Source organism: Larus michahellis, chromosome 8, assembly GCF_964199755.1.
Source record: "Larus michahellis chromosome 8, bLarMic1.1, whole genome shotgun sequence".
NCBI lineage: Eukaryota > Metazoa > Chordata > Aves > Charadriiformes > Laridae > Larus > Larus michahellis.
Window position 1 is genome coordinate 7,334,737 of NC_133903.1, and position 25,666 is coordinate 7,360,402.

Here is a 25,666-nt window from a genome sequence, read left to right on the forward strand (position 1 = left end):
GCGCGGGCGCCGGAAGCGGCGGGACTTCCGGCGGGGGCGGGGCGCGGCGCCGGGGGGGCCGGCGCGGAGCGGGGCGCGGGCCGGGGGCGGCGGGGCCGGGCCGGGGGTCGGCGGGTGAGTGAGTGAGGGGGTGGGGGAGCGCAGGGCCCGCTGCCCGGCCCGGGGTGCGCGGGGGCCTGGCGGGGCCTAGCGGGAGTTGGGGCCTTGCCCCCGGGGTGTGTGTGTGTGGGGCTGCCGGCAGCCCCCGGCTGGGGGGTGTCCCCCGGGTGTCTCCTGTCAGGGAGCCGGGGTGTGTTGTGGGGGGGCCTGTGGCGTGTCCCCCCTTGTGTGTCCTCAAGGGGTTGTGGCATGTCCCGTGGTGGTGGGGGCGGGGGCTGTGGTATGGTCCCGACATGTTTGGGGGGGATCGGGGACACACTGTGCCATGTCCTGGGCCGTATGAGGGGCTGTGGTGTGACCCCTGGGGCAGTTGGCTGGGGGCTGTGGTGTGTCCCCCGGGGCGGTGGACTGTAGTGTGTCCCCTGGGGTGGTGGGCTGGGGACTGCGGTGTGTCCCCCGAGGTCGTGGACTGGAGGCTGTGATGTGCCCCCCTAGAGCTGTGATGTGTCCCCCTAGAGCTGTGATGTGTCCCCCGGGGTGGTGGGCTGTGGTGTGTCCCCTGGTCATGTTGGGCTGGGGGCCATGGCGTGTCCCCTGGGCTGGGGGCCATGGCGTGTCCCCTGGGATGCTAGGACAGGATCTGTGGCCTGTCCCCTGGGAGCACAAGGGATTACTGTGGCGTGTGCCTGGGATGTGGGGAAGGCTGTGGCATGTCCATGGGGGCCACGGGTCATAAACGGGGCCTGCTGGGTTTGGGCGGGAGCATGTGCACGGTGCTGGGGCTGCAGCAGCTTGCAAGGAGCTGGTGTCCTGCTCTGAGCTGGGTTCTGGGGTCCCCGAGGGGCAGTGGGTTGGCGCTGGATGTGGAGGCAGTTTCTGAAGGTTGTTGCTGTTGTTGTGGTGTTGTTGTAATGGGTGTGCTTGTTCTCGCTTCCCTCTCTCCTTGCCATGGCAGCATTTGGATGTTCCACCGCTTAGATTTGTAAGTCCTTTCTCATGTCTAGCTACTTTCAGCATCTAGTTTAGAGAGCTGTGTGCTTGTCCCTTGCTTTTGGACTGGGAACAAGTACTTCAGCTCACACCCGCCAAAAAGTGTGTGTGTGTGTTTATACTTCAGAAATCAGCTCATCGGTTTTAAAATGGTGGTTGCTCTGTGCAGGCTGTGGTGGTGCTGGGCATTTGGAGGGCCCAGAAAATGATAATCCTGAGCTCCCTATTCCTCGGATAGCTGCAGGATGCAGGTGCTGAAGGCAGGAGCAGCACAGGTTCCTCATGTGTGTGGGCTCCTTGTTGTTTTGTCCTCAGCATTGGGCTTCTCCCATGTTTGAAATGGCTTGAAACGCCAGAGCTGTTTGTAAAAGCCACATTGTGATGGCTGTTACTGGTGTTTTCCTGCTTAAAGTTTCCCCTTTGGGCCTCCCTTAACAGAAATGCTGTTCTGTATTTGCAGGGCCTCAGTGCTGCTTGCTTGTCAGCAATGGCAAAGCCTCAGAGCAAGGATTCTGGACTGAAGGAGAAGTTCAGGAATCTCCTGGGGCTGGGAACATCCCGGGGAAGTTCAAAGTCATCGGAGGGCAAGCAGACGGAGTTTATCATCACTGCGGAAATACTTAAGGTGTGAGAACTGACCGTAGTAAAGATGGGGATAGTGCCTGGATTACCTGAGCTGAGAGGATTAGAATGAGGGCTTGCTCATTCTCCTTTCTGTTTTGACATTCATTCCCTCTCTGATCATGCTTTTTTACCTTCTCTCTCAATTCATTCTCTAGTGAAATCGACGCAAAACTCACCTACTTTGAAGTTACAGCATTTTAGTTATTCAGCGTTTGAATATTTTTGAGATATTTGATAGGATGATGGTGTCTTATGTCAGGTTACATATGTTGCTTTTTTTTTTTTCTTTATAGTCTGAGCTTGATGAAGTTTATGTGGTGGCAGTTAGCACAAACTAGAAACTGTTTCTATTTTGTGAAAACCTTATGGTTTCCTGAAAATTAAAAAAAAAAAAAAAAGTGATTCCAGTAATTGGTACAGCAAGTCTGTAAAGGGAATAGTTGGCACACAGGGAGGAAAACACATAAAATAGAGAAGGAGAGCAGAATCCCTTCCCGTCTGTGCTGGAGCAGCCAAGCTCTTACCTGCTGAAAGGCTGGAGAGCCAGACTTACTGTCCCTCCTTTCTCTGCCCTTCTCCCATGAACTGGGCGTGCGCCACAGCCAGCGAGTTATTAACTTTTCTGAAGAAAATTAGATGTTCTGTCCTGGAGGTGAAAAGCTGCTTGGCTCCAGTTCTGTGAGAGTTTGAGTTTTGACAAATCATTTGCTAATGGAAAAAAAGATTTTGGACAAATTCCTGAAACGCTCTGGTGATGACTAATGGTTAGATCATTTTGGACAAATGTGTAATTCATTTTTCGGTGGTTCATGATCCCCTTTGAGAAATGGCTAAGTGTTTTTAGTAAGATAAACTGTTAGCTTATTTCTACATTTCTTTCCAGGAACTGAGCATAGAATGCGGATTAAGTAATAGGATACGAGCAATCAGTCAAATTTGCGAAGTGGCAAAAACTAAAAAAATCGAAGAGGTAAGTTTCAAAGTGTTCAGTGAATATCTGAAGGATGAACATTTAAGCAAAACAGCTCTTAACCTATGGTAAGAGGCTCCTGTAGTTTAAACCGCCTTTTAAAATTGCTAATCCCAGAAGCTGTTTTGTGCTGTCCAGACCTGTAAAAGGATGGCTCACATGCCAAGGAAATTAGTCTTGTCCAAGCTACCAACAGTGGAGCAGACAGGACGTAGCTGACGGGCTTCCTGAACTGAATGGAAGGAGAACACTGCAAATATTCAGGCCTGTTCAGGACAGTTCACCGGAGATCATGTTAATCCTGTAGAAGATGGGTTTACTAGGTCATTCTGTCTTGTTAATGAGCAACCTCAAATTGGTTTTAAATTCATCTTGTATTTGGGTGAAGGTTTCTGCACAAATGTTCACACTGAAGTAAGTGTGTGAATGAGGAGCTTCAGTTACTGGGGTGCAAGTTGTCACATAGGATGGGATTTGGGGTGTCTCATGTCGTTCATCTGAGCTTGTGACCGGGCAGATGAGAGTGTCCTTCAGAAAAGAGAACTCTGGACATGAAATCCATGGAGATTTTGTTTGTTAACTTGCCATAATTAATGACTGACCTACTGGGTAAAGATCCCAGAAGAAGCTTAGCTACTACTACCTGTCTCCTCCGGTTTTTTTCAGCATGCAGTGGAAGCAATATGGAAAGTGGTAGCTGATATGCTCCAGCCAGAGCGCCCCGCCGAAGCCAGACATGCTGTTCTTCATCTGCTGAAGTCAATTGTTCAAGGACAGGTGAAAACAAACAAACTGTAGAAGAAACACTACACTTAAACTAGGGTTTGTGCGGAGTATGAATGTTTCTTATTTTGGTTGTGCCTAGTAAAAGGGAAGAGGAAGCATTTAAAATTAAGTCTTGGTTTGACCTCATAGCAAAACTTTTCATACAACTTATAAAAAACTTTTCTGTTTTAGGGCAACGTTCTTGAAAAAGAGGAAATACTTGGGGTTTAGTTCAGCATAGTATAGCAAATTTTATATGGTCTTTGCCCAGACCTATTAGTCCTAGTCTGCAGCTGGTTTTGATGTTTCAGCATGTCAAGCATGCAAGCAGTTCTGTATCAGATACTTTTCTAGGCTGGCCAAGTTAAGCATACTATGAATTCTTCAGATTTCATAATAGGCTGTACAAACGTAAGACTGTATCAGACGAAAGTTCTAGTTTTCAGTATTCTGAACAAATAGGGGTAGATGCTTATGAAAAGAATAGGCATTGATTCTGGTTTGTTGGGTTGTTGTTTTGTAAATGCTATACTGGCAGCACTGTTAGTTGCAGTTTCCATGGATTTCTTTGTGTATTGGATGCTGTCTGTGTGTTCCTGGACAAAACGCTTCCAGCCCTGAGTGCTGACATAAGAGATTCAGAAGACCTGAGCCATTGTCAGTAGCCAGTAGAGGTTGGAGGTATTTTCAGGAGATTTTCATAGGCTGTAGGAAAAGAAAATGATTTCAAGCATAAAGATACAGTTATAGACCTTGATAAGGTCCAGGCCTTAATGTCTTTTTCCATTAGTGACACGTTATTCCTTCCCCTGGCCCCGTCTTTTTCTTTTTTTAAGGGTGAGAGATTAGGGATCCTCAGAGCACATTTTTTTAAGGTTATTAAGGACTATCCCTCCAATGAAGACTTGCATGAACGGCTTGAAGTGTTCAAAGCTCTAACAGAGAATGGACGATACATCACCTACTTAGAAGAAGAGTTAGGTGAGTATTGTCTCTACTCCTCTTCAGTTTGGCGGGAATAAGTCAAGGGACAGGCATGCAGTGATACGAGAAAAAGGTAGTGATAATAATTCTGGGTAGAAAGCATATTATAACAATTTGTTTTCCTTCTTTAGCTGACTTTGTACTACAGTGGATGGATGTTGGTTTGTCTTCTGAGTTCCTTCTGGTTTTAGTGAACCTCGTGAAATTCAATAGCTGCTATCTGGAAGACTATGTAGCTGACATGGTCCAGTAAGTTGGGTTTTTTTTTAGCTCGTACGTGCTTATTCTTGGTAAATTACGGGAGAGAGTTGCAGATCAATAAACAGATAAGTGGAGTCTCTTTCGTCCATTCTGGATTTGTTCCATTCCAGGTCGTACCTCACATTTCTGACAAATATTTAATCTTCAGTTCTTATAACGAAGTTCAGATCTGTTTTAGTTCAACTGCATGTGCTTTCCCCATTTCACGTGATGGACCTGATTGCGTTGCTTAGTCTCACAAAGGGTCTCTGTTATTGTATTAGTGCAGGCATACTGAGTTGCAGTTAAGTGCAACTTTAAGCTGGCTTTGTAAAAGAGGTTGTAGTGTTCAGTGTCTCTAAGAGTGTTATCAACAATGCCACAGTAAGGGGAATGATGAGTAAAATAACATGCCGATTTACTTGCCTGCTTTCGCTCTTTGTTATTTGCCTAAAATCATATTAACCAAACAATTATAATTAAATGTTCTTTCCCAACAGCAAGATATGCCTCTTGTGCATTCAGACTTCATCATCTGTGGACATAGAGGTCAGTAATTTGAGTCTCTCTTAGTACTTTAGAGTTCTTTGAAATTTTTTGAAACCGTAACTTTTTACAAACAAAATCAAATCATCAGACTCTCCTCTCAGTTTATTTGCATCTTACAAGAGAGCTAATACAATGTTATGAAGTATTTGTAAGCCATTGGATCTCATACATCAATAATCATTTTATTCTAAAACAGAGCATCGACAAATTTCATAAGTGAATAATTTTTTAACAGTTCTTTTTATAGTTTTCTTTCCATCTTGCAATGATTTAAAAATGTAAATTAAAAAAACACATCCGTATCCCTTGTGACTTCCAGAAGATTTCCTGGTCTGCCAGGATAGGATTTGACCTGCTTTATTTGTAGAGAAGCGTTTAACTGTTTTGTCTTTCTCTTTCCCAAAGATTTCCTTGCAAGTCCTAGATGCAGTTGTTTGCTATAACTGTCTGCCATCAGAGAACCTGCCAGTATTTATCATCACTTTGTGCCGTACCATCAATGTGAAGGAGCTCTGCGAGCCGTGCTGGAAGGTCAGAACTTGTAGTTTTGTTTTGAATGAGGTCACTGTTTTGGCCTCAAAGATGAAGTGTCAGATGTCCCTGTGCACATCTGCCATAAATTTCAGTTTGGTTTTAAAAGTAAATTAAATTTCAAGTATTAAGGGATCAGCACATTGTTAGTGTAAGTCTTGTCATGTCCATGGAATTTACCCGTAGTTTCCTTTCCGCTGATGTGACAGGCTTCTGTTGTGGCACAGACACAGCTTGGACACATTTAGTTACCATAAGCAGGCATGATCGGCGAGCTAACTGCATATTTAGGCTAATGAGTGTTTTAACAATTGTATATTTAAGTGTTCTCTTTGAATTTGCAGCTTATGCGCAACCTTTTGGGAACTCATTTGGGACATAGTGCCATCTACAACATGTGCAGGATCATGGAAGACAGGTAAATAAGATGTATCTAAAAAACCCAAGGGATTCAGTAGAGATCCTGTTGCGATAGATAGGGAGTCACTGACCTCATTAGAACAAACTGAAGGTTCTTATGCTTAGAAGTGAATTCCCTTCCTAGTCATGCTGCTGAAGTGCTCATTTTTTGGCTTTTCTGAACTTAATTTTCCTTTCTTTAAAGTTGTACTACATGTTTCTGCTTTTAATGTTTGTAAATTGCTGTGCAAAACTCTGATGTGTAACAGCTGGGAATTGCTGTTGTGACAGCATATATTCCTATTCACTCTTGTATGCTAAAATAACTGCAGCATGGTCTAAGACTTTCCTTCCATCTGTTCTTAGAGCTTACATGGCGGATGCAGCGCTGCTGAGAGGAGCTGTGTTCTTTGTTGGGATGGCTCTGTGGGGTGCTCATCGCCTCAATTCACTCAAGAATTCCCCAACTTCAGTGTTGCCTTCGTTCCTCAAGGTATGATGGGATGGTGGAAGAACTTTTATTCAGGTATACATCTGGACCTGCGCAAATTTAGAACAAAAACGTGGTCCCCTATACCACATGTATGCCTGAAAGATGAGAGACAGCAATTGGGTATGGGGTGGAGCATGGGGAAACAGTAAAACAACAGAGGATTTAAGTTTGAAACTGAGGCCTCCTTCTGGAATATCTGTGTTGGTCAGAAAAGCAAAGTCTGAATTCTTTTTATCAAATACCTGCATTGTGGGTTCTACAGCTTGAAAAATAAAAATAAAGCAAAAACTTTCACTCTTTCTAGTGTGTGGTACAAAAAGTCAGGGACTGTGTCTTCAGGGACAGCCTCAGAGCTCTCTTAAAATTTTCTCCTCGAAGTGCATCAAGCAGGAATTACCAGCTTTAACCTCATGTGTCTGCTCTGTTAGATGGGACTGTATTTGACATCTGATCTACAGCTGTTTGCAAGAGTGTGTAACTGCACTTTGTAAAATGGCTCTTTGCTTTGCCCTTTGTGTGCATAGACTTGAATATATATTTATCTCAGACCTTCAGGCTAAGTCCCTAATTAGTAGGGTGTGTTTCATTTGAATTTAAGAGGGTTTATGATCACTGCTTTCCAACTGTTAACTGACTGAAATGCTTTCTATTCCAGGCCATGACGTGTCCCAATGCGGTTGTGTCTTATGAGATAGTTCTGTCCATAACACGTCTAATAAAGAAGTATGGGAAGGAGCTGCAAGCTGTAACGTGGGATATCCTTTTGGACATCATGGAGCGATTACTGCAACAGCTGCAGGTAAGTGTTGAGCCTGTCTTGATGTGCTTTCAATCAAAACACCTTGCCATAAATATTTGTGCAAATTGATCTCCTTTTTGTACACTCTAGTGAACTTTGAAGCTGAATGAAGGTTTAGCCTAATTCTCAGTACTGTGCTTCTCAGCCGAGTTTTCTGTTTGTATTTAAAAGTTCACACTTTCTGATAAGATAGAAGTCGTCTAGGAATGTTTGTGTCTCTGTTTCAGAGTCTGGAGAGCCAAGAACTTAAGTCCATTGTACATGATCTTTTGACTACAGTAGAAGAACTCTGTGACCAGAATGAATTCCATGGCTCTGAAGAGAGATTTTTTGAGCTGGTGGAAAGATGTGCTGATCAGAGACCAGTAAGATTTTACTTATTATTGTCTTCCTTAGTTGCCAGTTTAAACCATTTTGTTACTCAGTACAGTTGGAAGTTGAGAGTCCTAAAATAGCAAGTGGTCAGAAAATCACAGCAAGGACTTATATGTGCCTTTTTCTCAGGGTGGGGATTGGGGGAATGGATGTATTGTATTTGCTTATACACTAAAAAATAATTCTTGATCTTTCCATTAAAGGAATCTTCTGTATTAAACTTGATAACATACAGAGCTCAATCCATTCATCCCGCCAAAGATGGCTGGATTCACAACCTGCAGATGTTAATGGAGAGATTCTTCAGGTATGAAATCATTACTTTGTGAATACAAGTCACTTCCAAATGTTTCATGCCATGTTTTCATGTTAGGTGATTCTGTTTTCTGAAGTTTTAATGTTAGTAAATGACTGCTAAGTATGGTAGTTCCAGGGCACAGTACATAAAAGGATTTTGTTTAACAGAAGAAAAACTTTCCATTGAGTTATTTATGCTTCTTTGTTTTTTTTTTCATTATTTATTTCCATTGGATGGTGCTATTCCAATTAGCTTAGGCAATTGTGTGTTCCACCCCACAGCACTTTGTAATTCTGACGCCAAACAAGACTTTCTTGTTAACCATCAGGATTGCATATGGTTATCCAGTATTAAAGTAGTTTGGTTTTGAATTGGTACTCCTAGAAGTATTCGTGTGCTCTAAAATATCGATGTACAGCAATAACAAACTTCTTTCTCATCTCTGAAATGCTGCCAAAGAGCAGCTCTTCCTCAGTGCCATATGTTTGGTTTTAAATTTGCTTACCAGAGCACTTGCTCTTCTGACATGTGCTTTCTAGTTTGGATTGGAACTGGGAAACCTGCAGTCACAGGTCTCCAGAATTAGTAAAAGCTGAATTGGGATTCCAGTTTCCAATTGTTCTTGAATCTGATTTTGCATGTAGAGTCATTAACTGAAGGCTCTCTAACTGTTATTGTTCTAATTCTTAAGAAATGTCTTAATTTACTTTAGTTTTACTTTCCTTTTCTCCTCTCCCCCCTTCCCTAAATATCAGCAACTGTATTTTATTCATCTTGAATTTGCTCTTCCCATTTTAGGAACGAAAGTCGTAGTGCTGTTCGTATTAAAGTTCTGGATGTCTTGTCCTTTGTCCTGAGTATTAACAGACAGTTCTATGAGGTTTGTGTTTATCTGTTTTTGATGATCACGTGTGAGATCTTAAGTGGGTGGGAGAGTCTTTGGTGAGGCATGTTTTATGGTGTGCTTCAGGTCATCTCTGCCACTGGGGAATGCACAGAACTGGGGAATGTACCGAACTGTGCTTCAGATGTTGCACACAATAGACATGTTCTTTAGGATGCTTGTAGGAGGACTTGCCTTTTAATTGTCCTTAGTTGGATACAGGTATGTGCAACTTGCAGTGGGAGCTGCTGTGTTTTGAAGACATACCTGGTTGTATAATTGCATCCCTGTTTTATGGTCATTAAATACATATACGTTTTGTTTTGGGAGAAAGGAAAGTCAATGTGAGAGATACAGCATTTATTTAAAAGTTTTGTAAAAAGATGAGGTCTGGACATAATCTGACGTGAGCAGATTGACTTGGTGCTTGCAGTTTAATTGGAATCTAAGATGGAAGCTGTTTAAGAGAGGGGTTACAGAAGAGCTCTGGGGGTGTCTTCAGCTCCATGGAACGTACCCAGAGTGTCAGAGGACAGGAAGGGTCAGAGGTGCTTCTTGGATTCCTTCAAGATTTGTGAAAACATAATGTTCTCTCAAAAAAACAAGTCCTAGAAATCCCTTGTCAACAGTCTGTTTGAGCCTACGCTATCAACTCTGTAGGACAGGTGAAAACCAAAGCATTGAATCCAAGTTCACCCAAAGTCAAAAATATTTGGAGGGATGGTGTACAGAAATACTAATTGGATGGAAAAGGAAAGATCAAGGAACCAGTTAGTTGAGGAACAAGCCTGATAGCAGAATATCAGTGTTCTTTTGTTTGTGATTATTTGTATCTTTAAGATGTTGATTGAACAACTGACAGCAAAATGCCAAGGCTTATTAAGATTTGTCCTCTTGCAGGAAGAGCTGATAAACTTGGTTGTGATCTCTCAGCTGGCTCACATTCCAGAGGATAAAGACCATCAAGTCCGAAAACTGGCCACTCAGCTACTCGTAGACCTGGCTGAAGGCTGCAACACACATCACTTCAACAGCTTGCTGGATATCATAGAAAAGGTGAGGCAGGGTTTGGTCAATTGTCGGTAGCATCACCACATCTTCTGCCAGATCCTCTTGCTGTGACTGCGGAGACTAACCTGTGGCTGTTACTAGTTGCGTGGCTCAGCAGGGTATTGTAACACGGCTTTGGAGCATGCAGATCTGAAGTGCAGAGCAGAAGGGTGCTTTAGAAACCCTGTCAATGCACATCACAAGCTCCCGGACAGGGCTAACAGAATTTCCAGCAAGGATGACTTGCTCTAGTCTTTCCTGACCTTCCAGGATGGAAATAAAGAAAAGATGTGTTGCAGATTTAAACCATGCACTGCTTTTCTTTTAAAAAGGTGGCTGCACATTCTCTCTCATCTCCTTCTGAACTGGAAGAGAGGGACTTGCTATCGTATTCAGCTTCTTTGGAGGATGTCAAGACAGCAGTTCTTGGACTCCTGATAATTCTTCAGGTAAATGCTGCAGAGCATTAAACATGACTTCTTCAGAATAGTCTTCTGCTGGACTTGGCTTTTTAGATAACCGTTCTCTCACTATTAAATATTCCAACTTTTTTTTTATTCACTTAATGTTTTCTTGATTTTGGTCATTCCTTTTGCTTTTGGGTACTGTATGAATTTGCTAAATGTTTTATTTTCTTAATTTTCCATTGTACAGTGAATAGGAGCACATTTTCACATGCTGGGGGCAGATGTGTTCATAAACTAGCAGAAACAGAGTGGTTCGTAACCTTGAATAGATCCGTTGTGTTTGGGTAGCGTGTCGTGAGATATGGTTAAGCAGTTGTGAAGGGCTGGTTGTTCCAGCCAGTGCCCTCCTGGAGCCAGGCAGGGTTGCTCTGGAGCCTTCACAGAGGTTCGGTCCAGAGCCATCTCTTCATCTTGCTTTCCGAAGCAAGTTTTTGCTTTGTTTTTCTTGACTTCTCAGTGCAGATACACATTTCCGAATAACAGGTGTCAGCCTACATTTTGATTTGTGTTTCCGTTCCTCTGTAGACAAAACTCTACAGCTTACCCTCCAGCCACGCAATGCGAGTGTACGAGATGCTGATTCACCATGTCCAACGTCATTATATATACGCGTACAGCCTTGCTGTTGCTAGCAGCATCAGATTGCAGGTATGAGCAGTAACCTATGCTTTCAGCTCGAGAGCTGCATGCTGCGTTTGGAATTCTTGGCTGTCAGGTGGGGAATGTGGGCTCTAGAGCTTGGCAGAAGTAGAATTAAATGTTTCTTGGCTAATAAGAGTATGTATATGTACTGTAACACCAGAAGTGATCCCTCCTACAGAACTAGCCACAGCATCTATTAAAAATCCCTTTGTATTTCTAGAATCATAGAATCTTCATGGTTGGAAAGGACCTTTGAGATCATTGAGTTCAACCATACACACACACAAAAAAAAAATAAAAAAATTCTAGAAGTATCCCATAAGGAGGTGGGAGAGTATTCTGCTGGCTTGGGTTTTGAGTGATTCCAGCATATTCTCTGTTGCAGGTATTTGATTTCCTGCTGATGCTTCGAGCTGACTCCCTCCACCGTCTTGGCCTTTCCAACAAGGATGGAGCAGTGAGGTTCAGCCCTTACTGTCTGTGTGATTTTGTGTAGGTTTCTCATTGCATTAAGCAAAAGCTGTTTTCCAGACTGCTTGGTATTTTTGCACGAGCTTAATGGTCCATCAGTAGCAATCTGCAGTTTTTCTAAATCTTCCAAATCCTGCTGAATCAGTTGCTAGACAAGTCTGTAGTTACAGCCTAGGATTGTCTCAACTAATAATTCATTGGTGAATTGTTCTTACATATCACGTACCTACAGAGCTCTCAATCTCAGACATGAAATTTCTGTTCCTGCTCAAGAAACTTCACAAAAATATTAGCAATTTCCTGCCTGAAACCAGTTTTCACATTGAGGTTTGATTCAATGATTTGTACAAATATGACTATTTTTGTTTTTATAGCTTGGTCTGAAGTTCTTTGTGTAGCGTGCCCCAGAAGATATCTTTATGAATTTGCTAGGGCCTGCATAGAAAAATCCTTAACTTGACCAAACTGATTTATTGCTGTCTGTCTACTGGGCAATCCTGTGGTTTTTAATCGAAAATGCAATTTATATTCTTGTTCGGTTATTCAGCTGGCTAGGGTAGCACTGTAAGCCATGTGAATAGGCTGTTCTGATCTTGATTTTACATTACATGTATTTTTCTTCCTTTCTATGTTGTAGAGAAGCAGAGAAGCGGGCTTCTGAGAAAAAGCCGACTGGTACGCTCTCTCCGCCTTCAGGAAGTCCCAGTGTACCTTCCCAAAACACCACCATTCGTATAGGACATCTGCCGTACTCGATGGTCTTTGGTGTCCTTCTGCAGTGTTTGAAGCAAGTATGTCCTCTCTTAATGACAGTTGTCATCTTCATGTGAAATACATCAACTTAAACGAGCTGGCTGGAGAATTCTATCCCAGAGTATCTAAATGACATCTGAAAAGCAGTACGTAAATCCTCCCTCTTGGGCAGAATCTCTGTAATCGTGCAGCTCTACAACCACCAGTGGGAGCACCAGTTCAGCTCTGCAGAAACTAAGCAAAGCTTTCGTTTCACTCTGCTTCGGAGCAGCCAAGAGCAAAAAATGTGTTTGTTAAACAAAGATCAGATAAGTCATCCTTTCTGAAAAGGCATTTGGAACTAAAAAAAAAAGAAACCCTCTTACTGCAAGTTTTTGAAATATTTTGAAAATTGATAAATGTTTTGGTTGCTAATAAGCTGTAAATATAAATGGTTCAGTAGTGTTGTGTTGGACGTAGTTATGTGCTGAGGGGTTGTCTTGCTCTGGAGGTTAATTAGTGCTAGTGGCTGGGAGACTTGAATATTGGCTCTGTCTTTTTGAGCTCAGTCAGATGTGGATACAAGTTGTCTTCCAGTTTGCGGTGCCAATATTACACCTAGAGCTGATGACAGACGGGAAGTAACTTGTGATAGCTAAATGCCACTTCTTTTTATGTAGCTACCATGACAAGACATACATCTGCCTAGGAAATGGCACGTTGTCTGAAATTCGCTGGGTCTTACTTTCAAACTGAACTGAAATTGTAGAAAAATTTTCTACCTGAACTTTTTCTTTCTTTCCAGGAGACAGACTGGAAGGTGTTAAAGTTGGTCCTCAACAAATTACCTGAATCCCTTCGCTATAAAGTGCTATTTTTAACCTCTCCTTGTAATATAGACCTCCTGGCCTCTGCACTGAGCTACATGGTAATGCCATACACCCTGCTAACGTATAATCACCAGATCCTTAGTTTGCTTGAAAGTTGGGTGGTTTTGGGTGTTTTTTTATTTAGTTTTGGGCTTTTTTTCCTTGGGGGCTTTTTAAAGTTTTTTTTTCTTCGGTCTAGTATTTTGAAGATTAGCATACCGGTTGTTAATCCTCACTCACCTTCCCTTTTTGTGAGGATTGTTTTAGGTACAGAATTAGGTAATAATGAGTGTTTTCTCTCTATGTATGTATGTATACATTTGAAAACGGAGCTATGGGCGGTGGTTGTCTACTGCCTTTTAGAGGGTATTTTTAGTGTGAGGTGTTCTAACTTAGTGTGATGTGTCAGCTCACAGACAAAAAGACTACCGACAGGCTTCATGGTACCCCAGAAGGCTTTTCTCGCACTGATCTGCATCTGGCTGTAGTCCCAGTACTGACGGCATTAATATCTTATCATAATTATCTGGACAAAGCTAAACAGGTATGGGGAAAGTAAGAGGGTGTAGGGGGGGATGGGGCCTGAGCCGGAATGCTAGTGCATTTTCTCATACTCGCTGATTAGGAGACTTAAATGCAAAGTAGCACTGCCCTTTCCCGTTAGAAAAAGCTGCATCTGCTGTATTTGGCGGGGGGGGGGTCAAGGGTGAAAAAAGTACTTTGCTAACTTTGTGCAGGAGTAACTGTTCCATCAGTTGGGTTCGCTGTTCTCCATCCAAACCTGATCCCGCTCACAGGTTGCTAAGTGACTTTGCCTTCTGCTGGAAGACCCCAATAAACATAAAAATCCTGTTTGATCAGAAACTTAAATATTAATTTCTAAAATGTTTAGTTGACTAAAGTCTCATCTTAATATTTTGGCCTAGAATACATGCAGCATTATTTAGGGTTCTGTCTTAGTGCATTTTGGACAAGAATTCGTATGCATCATACAGGCCTTGCAGTAGCAGTACCTTGCAAGCCTTTCTGAAATGCTAACTGAAGTCAGGAGATGGCACATCAGAGGTTTTCTCTTTCCTTGTATTATGACTTTTTTTTCTTTTTTACTCTTCTAGCGCGAAATAGTGTATTGCCTGGAACATGGTCTTATTTATCGCTGTGCAAACCAGTGCGTCGTGGCACTCTCGGTCTGTAGTGTCGAGATGCCCGACATCATCATAAAGGCGCTTCCTGTCTTAATAGTCAAATTAACTCACATTTCCGCTACAGCCAATATGGCAATCCCTCTCTTAGAATTCCTTTCAAGTAAGTTGTAACGTTCTTTTACTTTTGTTCTTCTATAGTTGTACATGTATTGTTTGCACTGGATATGGGTATTTTGATTGTTAGTCACGTGGAATGCATTGTGACGGTTTTTTGGTTTTTGGTCGTGCCCTTGCACCATCCTCAAGATATAAATCTTTGCTTATCTCTTGTTTGTTACTGCTTTTCTTGCACACACTGAAGAAAGAGACGTACTTCGTGTATTGCAGCCGTACAGTGATGGGAAATACAAAGCTGCTTTCTCCACCTTGCCGCTTATAACTGAAATAGCATGAAATGATACCATGATGTTAACTTCCATGTCAGCTGATGATTTAGAAGAAACAAACCAATTAAAATTAAACCGAATGGTGATCTTGAATAGTTCGTGTCCGGACCTCACCTGTGTTGTTTTTTCTTCTTGAACTGTTCTAGCTCTTGCAAGGCTGCCTCACCTCTACAGGAACTTCGCAGCAGAGCAGTACGCCAGTGTGTTTGCCATCTCCCTGCCATACACAAACCCTTCCAAGTAAGTTCATAGTGAATGTGCTGCTTCTTCAGCTGTAAAATTAAGAGAATGAGACATGCTTCTTTTGTAGTACTTCTTTCGTAGTACTTGGGTCAAGTTATTTATAGGATATTGCTCATTCTGGTATCTCCAGGCTTTTTCTGAAAAAGGGACGTATTCACCTTGGACAAAATATCTGTTTTTCTTGAACAGAACTTTTGAGTTGTTTTGTTGTTGTTGTTTTTTTTTTCTTTATACTTACAGTAGCTAAAGGAACAGTTCTGTTTCTCAGATTGAAAAGTCCTTCTGTTCAGTTCTGGAATGGCATCGTAATGCAGCATTAAACTCTGTAGAGATCTTTCTGCTGTTTTAGGTTTAACCAGTACATCGTTTGCCTGGCCCATCACGTGATAGCTATGTGGTTCATTCGGTGCCGCCTTCCCTTCCGAAAGGACTTTGTCCCCTATATTACAAAGGTAATGGACACTACTGAATCAAACAGTACTTAATAAAAATGATGACTTAAAAACCGGTTTGAGAAGTTTAAAGGTTCTGTTTGAAGCGAGAAAAATGCTACTTTTCTTGTCAACACCTTTTTCAAAACTGACAGTGAGTTCTTGTGCATTGGCCCCTGATTGCAGTCTTTCAGCTGCACGTCCTAGCCGTTCAAACTGTGATCTCTTTGTCTCAATTGACAGGGTTTGCGCTCAAATGTCCTCCTTTCCTTTGATGACACGCCTGAGAAGGACAGTTTCAGGGCTCGCAGTACAAGCCTGAATGAGAGGCCAAAAAGGTACATTATATTTGACTCCAGCAGGGTCCTTTGTTCCCTATTCTAGTGCTCACACCCTTCCCTGTGTTTTTCTGAAGGAGGCTTGGTCTAGTTATCCAAAATCTGTCAGTGCATTTAAGCAAGCAAAGTAAACCTCTTTAGGTCAAGGGATTGTTAAAAGACAAACTTAGGTTGGTAAGAAGCTGGAATCAAACCAAGCTGACAGTCTGATGGTACATATGAGGGCATCACTGGCTGTTCTGTAAGCCTTTGCAGTAAGGTGTGGGGCTTTTTGTTGTTAATTTTTGAAAATCAACAGTTCTTTCAGTTTGATGTGTGTCAGTACAATGCTACCAGAGATGGAGAAGTACAATGGTACTGGAGAAGTACCAGGTAATGGAGAAGGTAATACCAGAAGTAATAGAATACCATGTTCATATCGATAGTGTTAACTCCTTTTGATTACTGATCTGTAATGACTATTTAAATGATTGCCAGAGAAATCATTGTGAATAGCAACCTGTATAAATTGAGTGAGACAATGCTGTGTTTTTCCATAGAGTTACCTGTCAAGTCAGCGTGCCGGGTAGCAGACAGCTGCCTTCTGTGTATCTGGGTGTCCTGATCCTTTTTTTGAATCTTGCAGCCATTATGTCAGTTTTAAGCAAAGCCTAATGTCTTTAGAAGTCAGAACGGATCTTGCCAGCAGTCTTTCAAAGTAACATTTGCCGAGATAGGAAAATATTCCTTGGAAGGCATTCAGGGTTTCCCTAATGTCCTTTTACCTGCAGGGCTTACCTAAATTGGTTCACTTTAACTTGCTTCAGTGTTAATGTGCAGTAAGCATATGGTGGCATTTGAACCCTGGGGAAAGTGCCTCTACTTTTAACTGCAAGGCTCAATGAGTATCTTGCAATGAAGAAACACCATCCCTGCCCTAATGCTATAGCTGTAAACCCTGTTTTGTGTTTCATCTCTCCCATCTCCTCCTCTTTCATTCAGAAACTTGGAAGAGAAGCCTTTTGACACTCGTCTCTCAAATTAGAATTTCAACTAATCTTTTTTTTCCCAAAATCTGTTAAATTCTACCAGGTTGGAATACTACTGTATCTAAAGGCTTTTGCTAACGCTGCTGGATCGCTTTCCACAGAAATCTCTGCTAAGGAGCGTGGGCTGTACTCGGGCAGCAACCCGAAACACCAGAATGGCAGGATGCCACTGCTTCTGAGTCTGTCTGAGCTTGGATTCTGGCCAAGTGAGAGAGGAAATAGCTTCGAGCAGATATCTGTTTCTTTGTTTGAGAAGCCTGTGTGCTTGCCTTTCACTCCTTGAGCCCAAAGAATAAGCATTTCTGTGCCCTAGTGAGGTGCTGGGTGTTCCAGCAGATCAAGATCCCAACAGTTCCCAAGGTTGCTGAATGGCATGACATTGGTGTAGGTGTTTATCTCGGAGTATGAGCCTGTGCTCTCTGCAGTCACATCTCCAGTTGTGGCCAAAAGTGATCTGTCAGACGTTGTTAGGAGAAGGACAAATAAATTCTGATCCCTCTGGGTGGCTATCTGAAATGTAATAATTCATTGAAAGGAGGATAGCAAATAAATCATGGTTAGAAAGAGCTAGAAGGGTTAAATCGATATCTGCATTTTATGTATGGGGATGTGAACTGCTGGACCAACTGTTATGTCCAAATTAGTACTGGGCCAGACGTGCATCTCAGCTCTGACTAATTAAACTGCCTCTTAGATGTTAATTGCTGTCATCTCCTACATATGGTTGGCACCCGATAGTGTAAAGGCTTATCTTCCTTTCTGTTCCAGCTGAAAGTCAAGTGGGTTACCTCGAGGCACCTGAAATAAGATAGCTTGTTTGACAGAAAAAGCATCGTGCAATCAGCGACAGCCAAGAGGATGTTTGTTGTCTTGCCCTTCCGTGAGAGCAGAGAGCAGGATCAGTCTCCTATAGACGGGCTGAGTATCCCCCAGTGTCTTGAGCGGAGCTAAGGGGCACCTCGGACTGGCCCTGGGTGTTTTTGAGATTCAGGGGAGAAACTCAGATTTAGGCCAGGCCTAACAGAGGTAGAGATGGGTGACGTTCCTGTCTCTCGTAGAAAAATGTGCTGCTATCTGGTATTGGTAAAGCATTTTAGGATGTGGTCTCTGCGGAAGTAGTCAGGTTTTTAGCCATGCTGAAGTGGTGAGATGGGGTGGTTGAACTGCACAAAACTTCTCAGACTTGAGAAATTTGTGCCAAATTAGCATCAGGTGCTTTTGCCTTTGTTTAACAGCGCAGTATTCCAACTATCATTTCAATCAGTTTTTTGTTTTAACTTGTACTAATTTCATTTGTTTTGTAGCACGTTTAAAATCTTGTTTTCAAAATGTGGTTTGTCTTTTTAATGCTTTCAGCTCTGCTTGTTTGTACGTTTTAATTTTTGTTTTCCTTTTTTGGCATTTGTTTTATTTTACATCACCCTCCGGGATCCCCCAATATTGACCCTGTGACCTGTGACCTTTCAACCTACATCCCTACAATGATTTCCTCCCTTCCTGTGACCTCTTTTGGGGCTTGGTGCTTCTCCACCTAGTAGTTTAAGACTAGCCAAAAATGCAAAGCAAGGCTTGAATAACTCTCCTCCAGTGAAAGAGCTGAAAGAATCCTCCGCAGTTGATGCCTTCCGATCCCGCAGCATCAGTGTGTCTGAACATGTGGTCCGCAGGTAGAGGCACTTTAAATGGGGAGAATCCAAGAGCAACTCAGCACTTGGAAATTTTACTTCAAGGGTGGGTGGAAGCAGGGGGGATTTGCATGCGGGATGCTTGCATGACTTTGCTACGCAATAAAAAAACGGCCTTAGCCACAGTCAAAGGTTTTGGGAGAGTATCATGGATATCCCATGACTTCCCAACGCCCGGCTGTTGGGTTGTCGCATCACACCCTATGTTGCGTATGGTTACTTTGCCCTGTTCTCTGATGCCTTAGCAACAAAAAATTCTATTTGCAAAGTAAAGATGGTAAAGGGGGAAAAACAAAGAAACAGACACTAAAAAAAAAGGGGGGGGGAAAAAGGTTGCATTCTGTGCAAGTGAGAGTCCTGATTAAAAATCACTAAAACTTCAGCCTTCTAAGCAGTGACTTGCCCCAGGAGAGGCTTTTGATGCTCTGCAAACTTATGTACAAGCCCTCCTCCCAGGCTATGAGTTATAATAGTTCTGGCCTCAGTTTAGGATTTGTTCTTTGAGGCAAAGAGAGCTGATGGAAGTATTCTGGTCTAGAATATGATGCCGTGAAGACCTTAATTTGTCTTTCCGTAGGGGAGTGAAGTGTGTGCTCAGCCCATATGAAGCCATTGCTTTCACGACAAAAGAAAACAGGTTTTGATTGCAGACATTGATTTGCACACATGAAAGATGAAACAGTTTACGCTTGTTTTTAAAACATACTTCTCGATCGCTTCCCTTGACTGTTAAACTGCTGTGTTTAACATGTTTGTTTAAAATCTGAACCTGAAGATTTGTGCCTTAATCTGTAAGGATTGCTGTCAGTGGAACTTTATTTTCTGTGTTTTTATTTTTTACTATAACTATATGGTATTTGGGGGAAAGACACTGAAGTGACTGAATTGTGAATACAATTCTGGCACTTCATTCTCTGATATCCCCATTAATCTGTTAGGTGATTTTCTTCTCTTGTATTTATATGTAAATGCTAGCAACTAGAAGTTCAGATAATTACCCTTAGTGAATGACAAAGAAGCTGCCATGTCATGAAAAATTTGGCTGTATCTCAGCTTAGTTTGTATTATGATGGTATAAGGAGTCGTCTTAATAAAATACTGCAATCTAGCCTGTTATTGCAATTGTTTTAAATTGCATTGCTAACTAACTTGGCTGATTTGAAGGCAGAGTTGCTGTCTATTCTTGTGCCAATTTCCTGTTCAGAGTGCAATTTTTTTCTACTTCAAGTTAAATTAGGTTTTACGTAGCTATTGAATTTGGAGGGGAAAAAAAAAATCAATATATGAAAGGGTTGCAACAGAGGAAAAAAGCAAATCAAATTATAAAGTTAAGCCTGGAGTGCCCCAATTTATGGCTCATGGGCAACATGTTGCCTGGGAAACTGCAGGTGACGGGACGCTTGCCCTCACTAGAGGTTAGCAAACTCAAAGCATGGTGCTACCGCTCACTATTTGCTTGGTGCACTTGCCCATGGGCCACCAACATCAGAGAGCACTGGCCTGACCTAGTCAGCTGGCAGACATTTAAATGTTTCTTGGTCTCTCAAGATAAAGTACACTTTCTGCAATGACGATCTATAAAGCACAACATGAGGCTGATCCAAAAATATTTTTATAATGGCCTGGGTTAATGTCTGGCCACCTCTCTCATGCGGCACATGCATGTATCGCAGGTTGTTCTGCGTCACACTGTCTTTCGGGTGACAGGGACAAACAAGCATTTTGCAATGTGATCTGTCAGTTGGAAACATTCTCTTCTAGTCGGATACAAACATCCATCACTAGTTCAAGCCTGGGCTCTGCGGATGAAAATTCAATGGCTCAGGCTGATGACAACTTAAAAAATCTTCACCTGGAACTCACTGAGACCTGTCTGGATATGATGGCTCGATACGTCTTTTCCAACTTCACTGCGGTGCCTAAGAGGTAGGAGTCAGTTGGTGACGATGGGAGAGATGGTTTTGTTTGAGGTTCATATTTCGCTTTATTAGTGGAAAATTACCATGACACATCTGAGATTCTGGCAAGCCCAGGCTCTGAAGCCATTCCTCGCAGATAAAATCTGGCTTGGCTAAATATGAAGTTAAATGAGAGAAGCCCGTTGGAGCCAGCCAGCTTTTGCCTCGTTCTTGGAACTGTCGAGAAGGAGATGCCTTGAAGGCACGCTGTCTGTGAACAGTGCTTTGCTCCTTGTCCTTGCTGGATAATCACAGTCTTTGCTGCAGAACCGAGTGTCGTGCCAGCTGGCTTCAAATGCAGGGCATTTACTTTTCTTGTTAGCCCTTCCCAGAAGGAGTCACACAGCTCAGATGTGGCTCGTTCCCTTCTGCTCTGTGATGTGTGTCCTGTAGTACTGCTATCAATCGATATTCAATCCGGCTCATCCCTTATCCAGGTGGATGTGTGTGTTGACGGCCAGGGGCTATGTTAAAAATGCTGTATAAAGAAGGAAAGCAGGCAGCACCTCCTACATAGTTACGTGAAATAAGCCACCTGCGTAGGCTCTGTGCTCTGCAGTCTAAGAGCTCTGTTCATCACAAATGTGTTTTTAGGTCGCCCGTGGGTGAGTTTCTGTTGGCTGGAGGAAGGACAAAAACATGGCTCGTTGGTAACAAGCTGGTGACCATCACTACAAGCGTTGGAACAGGGACCAGGTCCCTGCTTGGCCTAGACTCTGGAGACCTCCAAAGCAGCACAGAATCAAGGTAATTTTTGCTCCCATTTCTAGAAATTTCCACCTAACAAAGTCACTTAAACCACTATTACAGTGTATCTTTTTAGGTTTTCCTCTTACCAAAAGAGGAACGTTTTATTTGTCCAGCATGGCTGATTCCTCTCTCAGTATCATCAATATCTTCTTCCACAGCTCAGACCCTGTTTTGCAAGTGAGACAAACTAAAGAAGCTCCAGCAAAACTGGAATCTCAAGCTGGGCAGCAGGTTTGCAGAAGCTCTCGCAACAGAGTCCGATCCATGTCTGGTAAATTCTGATCCTGGAGTCTTACTGCCATTTCTGGGTCTGTGTCACAGGTTTAAGTGTCCCAAGTGCCTACTGAAGAGATCTGTGTCTAAACTAATTTGAGAATCTGGACCTGTCTGGTATTTAATAGTGGGCAAGTAGCAGCAGCTGTTGGCTTTAGGAGTGGTGGTGCTCCTCCTGCTTTTTCCTTGCAGGAAAGCTTTGGTGGTTGGTTAACTGGTGAGCACTTGCAGTGAGAATCGCCTATGTTTATCTAACCTCATGGTTTATAAGAAAAACATAAAAGGTAAAGGTCTCTTAGGTTCCCAATATTCTGTGTGCAGCTGCTAGAGGAGCTTAAAAGACTTATTACTTCTGAGATATTTTCAGTACTAAGCATGGTTCTCCCTTCTATTTTGTGCCTGTCTTGCTAGGTGGTCATGCCTTACGCGTTGGTGCCTTAGACAGCTCAGCCTCCCATTTTCCCAGTGGCTCGGCGTCACAGGGGACACAGGGTCCTCCTGCTCCTGCATCTCGACCAGAGAAGACTAATCCTGCTCCACAGACACCTCTGCAGAAAGAAAAAGCAAACTTGGCTGCATATGTCCCGCTGCTGACACAGGGATGGGCAGAAATCCTCGTGCGCAGACCCACAGGTATCTTCACCTGAGTGTGGAGTGAGCTCTCTTGACTTGCTAAGAAACCAGAGCCTGGATGAAGAAGAAAAATCCATGTTTACTTGCAAATGGATCTCTTTATTGCTTACTGCCTCTTGAAACTAATACGTCTGATACTTGATTCTTTGAAATCACTCTTTTTTAGTGTTTTAAATCTACAAAAGACCTGTGAAAAGACTGAAGCAAGGACATAAATTTGTATATTAAATACTGTTACAGAAATAGAGCCAGATACTATCAACCCTACTTTGCATTTCCTGTTTTCACACTGCTCTGTGGTCTTTCTTGAAAATCTGTCTATGCTGTGTTTTAGCTTCCCATGCTCCATTGGAGATGAGTGAAGCTTATGGCTAGAGTAGCTGCATAGTTGTGTCTGCTGTAAGGGGAGGAGTAATGACATGCTCAAGGTCAAAATTCTGGAATACTGGTATGTTACACAACATTGACAGGGAATTATCTATTTCAGCTGAAAGTTGCTTCATGAGAAAATAACCTGGTATCATTAATTACAATATCTGAGCATTTTGGATGCCTTTGGGGAGTCTGCTTTAGTGATGAGTTACCAGGGATGTTTTTTGAAGAACTCGGGTTGAAGTATGGAGCACTGGGAGCTACTTACTGAAAGTAGGAAATTAATCAAGTGACTCTGCCAAATGTCAGGAGAACTGAGAACTTGATCTGTTTTGGTTTTTTACTTGCAAAATCCAAAACAATTTGTGCTTTTTTCGATGTGAGTTGTCAACTTTCTGGAGTTGGGGGTACTTAATACTCTTCCCTAATTTTCTCTTATCAGGTAACACAAGCTGGCTAATGAGTCTGGAGAACCCGCTCAGTCCATTTTCTTCAGATATTAACAATATGCCCCTGCAAGAGCTCTCTAATGCACTCATGGCTGCAGAGCGTTTTAAAGAACACCGAGAAACGGCTCTCTATAAATCCCTCTCTGTCCCCTCCTCCAGCTTGGCCACCGGGACAGCCAAGCCATCCCTTCTCCAGCGTTCCAACACAGGTGAGAGATGTGAAGCCAGTAGCGTGTCCAGCATAGCTGACACTAGCCTGTTTAAAGTCTGTTGAAATAAATGTAGGTCTTCTAGAACAGTAGCATGAGGAATAATGTAGCAACGAGAAGGGGAATCAGTTCTTGTTCTTAGAAATTTTCAGTGAAAAATTCCCTTCCTCCTTGCTTCTGACGTTCCATTGGAAAGTATCTCTCTCTTAAAGAGAAGAAAGAGAGGAGTAAGGGAGTTTCTTTGAAGGAGTGATGTGTTTCACGCTAACTGTTTCCCAAATGAAAATGAACAAAGTCATGGATCTTTTCGCTCTTCCACTTGTTTGGGTCTGATCTGGGCATCCCGCACGTGGATGGATCTTCCCATCCAGCGTTTCCATTTCCATTTGTCTTCAGTACGGGAGTTTGTGTTGGGCGCTGAGAGCACTGGGTTCCTGGGAGAACGGCCTGGTACGCACCTTGCCAGCCAGGGTCAGTTAATTGCTGCTGTCTTTTACAGCATGAGATAGCAGAATGCAAATCCTGTTTGCCGCAGATTTATTCACCTCTTGAACGGAGTGTTTAGCCTGCAGACTGGTGCGTCTGAATCACTTGAGTTTCTTTATGATGGCTTTATTTAACATAGTGGCCAGGGCTTTTCGCTATATGTACTTTGGTGCTAGTTCACTTCTGAAGGAGCTGTTGATGTTGGGAGGTTTGTGTTGACCAGCAGCTGAAATGTGTAAAGCTTTGTATAATCCCTACTCAGAGCTCTTATCAACAACATCTAAGGCTGAGGCTTTCGGCACTGCTAGCACTATCAAAACTGAGCAGTGTAACAGCAGACGAGGCTTTTCTGGGGAGGTGGCATCAGTGGTATGAATTGTTTGGAAATCTGGTAAAAATGCTAGTTTTCTGGATTATTTTAAACAGGGAAAGGATATGATTTTAGGATTTCAGAATGTACAAACGGAAAATGAGAGTCAAAATCAAATTATCACCTTTTAAAAAAAAAAATCAAGTCCTCATCCATGAACATTTTTATTGACTCCTATGAATGTGTGGTACATAGGTGCTAACTGATTAGTTGAAAGAAGGACCCACCAGAATGAGACAGTAATTTTGGCCACGTTCTCCACACAACTTCTGTAGTAGACTTGCCGGAGCTGGCTGGCGAATGAATATTTTGAGGAAGTTTTGCTGTCACATTCTCATATGCATATCCTTCTTCCTCTTTAGAGGTTAAAACTATGTGAATCTTTATCCGTGTTTCTGCTCTTCAGACTCTTCTGTGGGTTTAAAAATGATCTTTTGCCAAAAGCACGTGGCTCAGGAAAAGCTCAGACTGGTTTCCTGCGTGGGCTAGGATATCACGAAGGAATTTTCTGCTTCTAAAACTCGCGAAGACGTGTTCTTCGAAGAGAGCAATTCGAGTCTGCATTGTTTGAATGTGTTTATGCCTCCTTATTCATGTTGAGACCTTGTACCCTCGAAGTATCCCTTTGGCATCTAGTGAGCTTATCCCAGCTTGTTCTTTCCTTTGTTTTTTTTTTATTTATTTATTTATTTATTTTAAAATAGGCTCTTGGTTACATTTTAAACTCTGTGCTTTTTAATTTATATTTTGTTTTCATATAGTCTCTCCTTCCTTTTGATGTAGCTGCTCACTTGATTTCCCTTTGCAGTGGCCTCTTTCTCTTCCATGTACCAGTCCAGTTGTCAAGGGAAGTTGCACAGGAGCATATCCTGGGCAGGTATATTTATATATCTTTAAGGAAAAAAAAAAAAAAAAAGTATTGCCATAGAAGAACACCTCTGATTCATAGAAAATGTATCCCTCATACTTCATTTTCCCCTTCCATGTCTCCTGTCTGTACCCAGTCTCATTACTCTCAACAAATGGGATCTTGACTAGCATGAAGAAGTCCAAGCCAGATCCAACATTTGCAAGTGCAGACAATTTCTTAAAGTAGCTTTAAATTTAGCTGGGGTGGATTGTGAGTCATGAGGCACAGTGTTAAATGACCTGTCAAAATTCCTGAGTGGCTTGATTAATTAAATTACTTATTGTCAGCCTCGTTTTACAATTGGCTTTGTGGTCTGCTAAACGTAAAAGCTCTCGCTTCTGAGAACAGCATAGTGTGCTCCAGGACAAGCTACCCTGAGATGAAGTCCTGTGCTACTCAGCCCACAGGGATCCATCACAATTGGACACAGAAAAGATAAAAGGAGTTGATATATATGTGTGTATATATATATCTATGATATATATATATTAAGTTTGACATTAAAACGGATGCTGGTTAAAAGTTTTTTTAAATAAAAAAAAGAAGAAATACATTTCAGGGGAAAACCTGCTAAATTCTAGCTTTTTGGAGGCTCTATGGTAGTGTAAAAATCTTTCTCCACTCCGGTACAATTGGCTTCGTAATTAAATGAAGTGGAGGTCAAATTACATACCTTATGAACACAACACCTCCATGGCTTTGATAATCTG

General features: G+C 42.4%; 1 protein-coding gene across 9 annotated transcripts in view; it reads left to right on the forward strand.

Annotated features, from left to right (window-relative positions):
- The first annotated feature begins 91 nt into the window (after window positions 1–91).
- TSC2 (TSC complex subunit 2) overlaps window positions 92–25,666 on the forward strand; it is a 34,549-nt gene continuing 8,974 nt past the window's right edge. Inside the window, exons 1-32 of one of the 9 annotated variants that reach the window (XM_074597950.1) lie at window positions 92–114; window positions 1,550–1,714; window positions 2,597–2,683; window positions 3,350–3,460; window positions 4,285–4,429; window positions 4,564–4,681; window positions 5,173–5,221; window positions 5,627–5,752; window positions 6,097–6,170; window positions 6,518–6,644; window positions 7,300–7,443; window positions 7,671–7,808; window positions 8,022–8,125; window positions 8,915–8,996; window positions 9,900–10,055; window positions 10,382–10,498; window positions 11,042–11,164; window positions 11,544–11,650; window positions 12,267–12,420; window positions 13,167–13,289; window positions 13,640–13,774; window positions 14,346–14,535; window positions 14,968–15,061; window positions 15,414–15,516; window positions 15,739–15,833; window positions 18,397–18,528; window positions 20,308–20,472; window positions 21,099–21,251; window positions 21,413–21,525; window positions 21,939–22,160; window positions 22,975–23,190; window positions 24,855–24,923. In XM_074597950.1, coding sequence (XP_074454051.1) covers window positions 1,577–1,714; window positions 2,597–2,683; window positions 3,350–3,460; window positions 4,285–4,429; window positions 4,564–4,681; window positions 5,173–5,221; window positions 5,627–5,752; window positions 6,097–6,170; window positions 6,518–6,644; window positions 7,300–7,443; window positions 7,671–7,808; window positions 8,022–8,125; window positions 8,915–8,996; window positions 9,900–10,055; window positions 10,382–10,498; window positions 11,042–11,164; window positions 11,544–11,650; window positions 12,267–12,420; window positions 13,167–13,289; window positions 13,640–13,774; window positions 14,346–14,535; window positions 14,968–15,061; window positions 15,414–15,516; window positions 15,739–15,833; window positions 18,397–18,528; window positions 20,308–20,472; window positions 21,099–21,251; window positions 21,413–21,525; window positions 21,939–22,160; window positions 22,975–23,190; window positions 24,855–24,923 — 3,910 coding nt within the window. In that variant the 5' untranslated portion in view covers window positions 92–114; window positions 1,550–1,576. Of the gene's footprint in view, window positions 115–1,012; window positions 1,082–1,549; window positions 1,715–2,596; window positions 2,684–3,349; window positions 3,461–4,284; window positions 4,430–4,563; window positions 4,682–5,172; window positions 5,222–5,626; window positions 5,753–6,096; window positions 6,171–6,517; window positions 6,645–7,299; window positions 7,444–7,670; window positions 7,809–8,021; window positions 8,126–8,914; window positions 8,997–9,899; window positions 10,056–10,381; window positions 10,499–11,041; window positions 11,165–11,543; window positions 11,651–12,266; window positions 12,421–13,166; window positions 13,290–13,639; window positions 13,775–14,345; window positions 14,536–14,967; window positions 15,062–15,413; window positions 15,517–15,738; window positions 15,834–18,396; window positions 18,529–20,307; window positions 20,473–21,098; window positions 21,252–21,412; window positions 21,526–21,938; window positions 22,161–22,974; window positions 23,191–24,854; window positions 24,924–25,666 lie in introns of those variants that run through there. The other 8 variants (XM_074597952.1, XM_074597949.1, XM_074597951.1 and 5 more) reach the window with 8 other exon arrangements.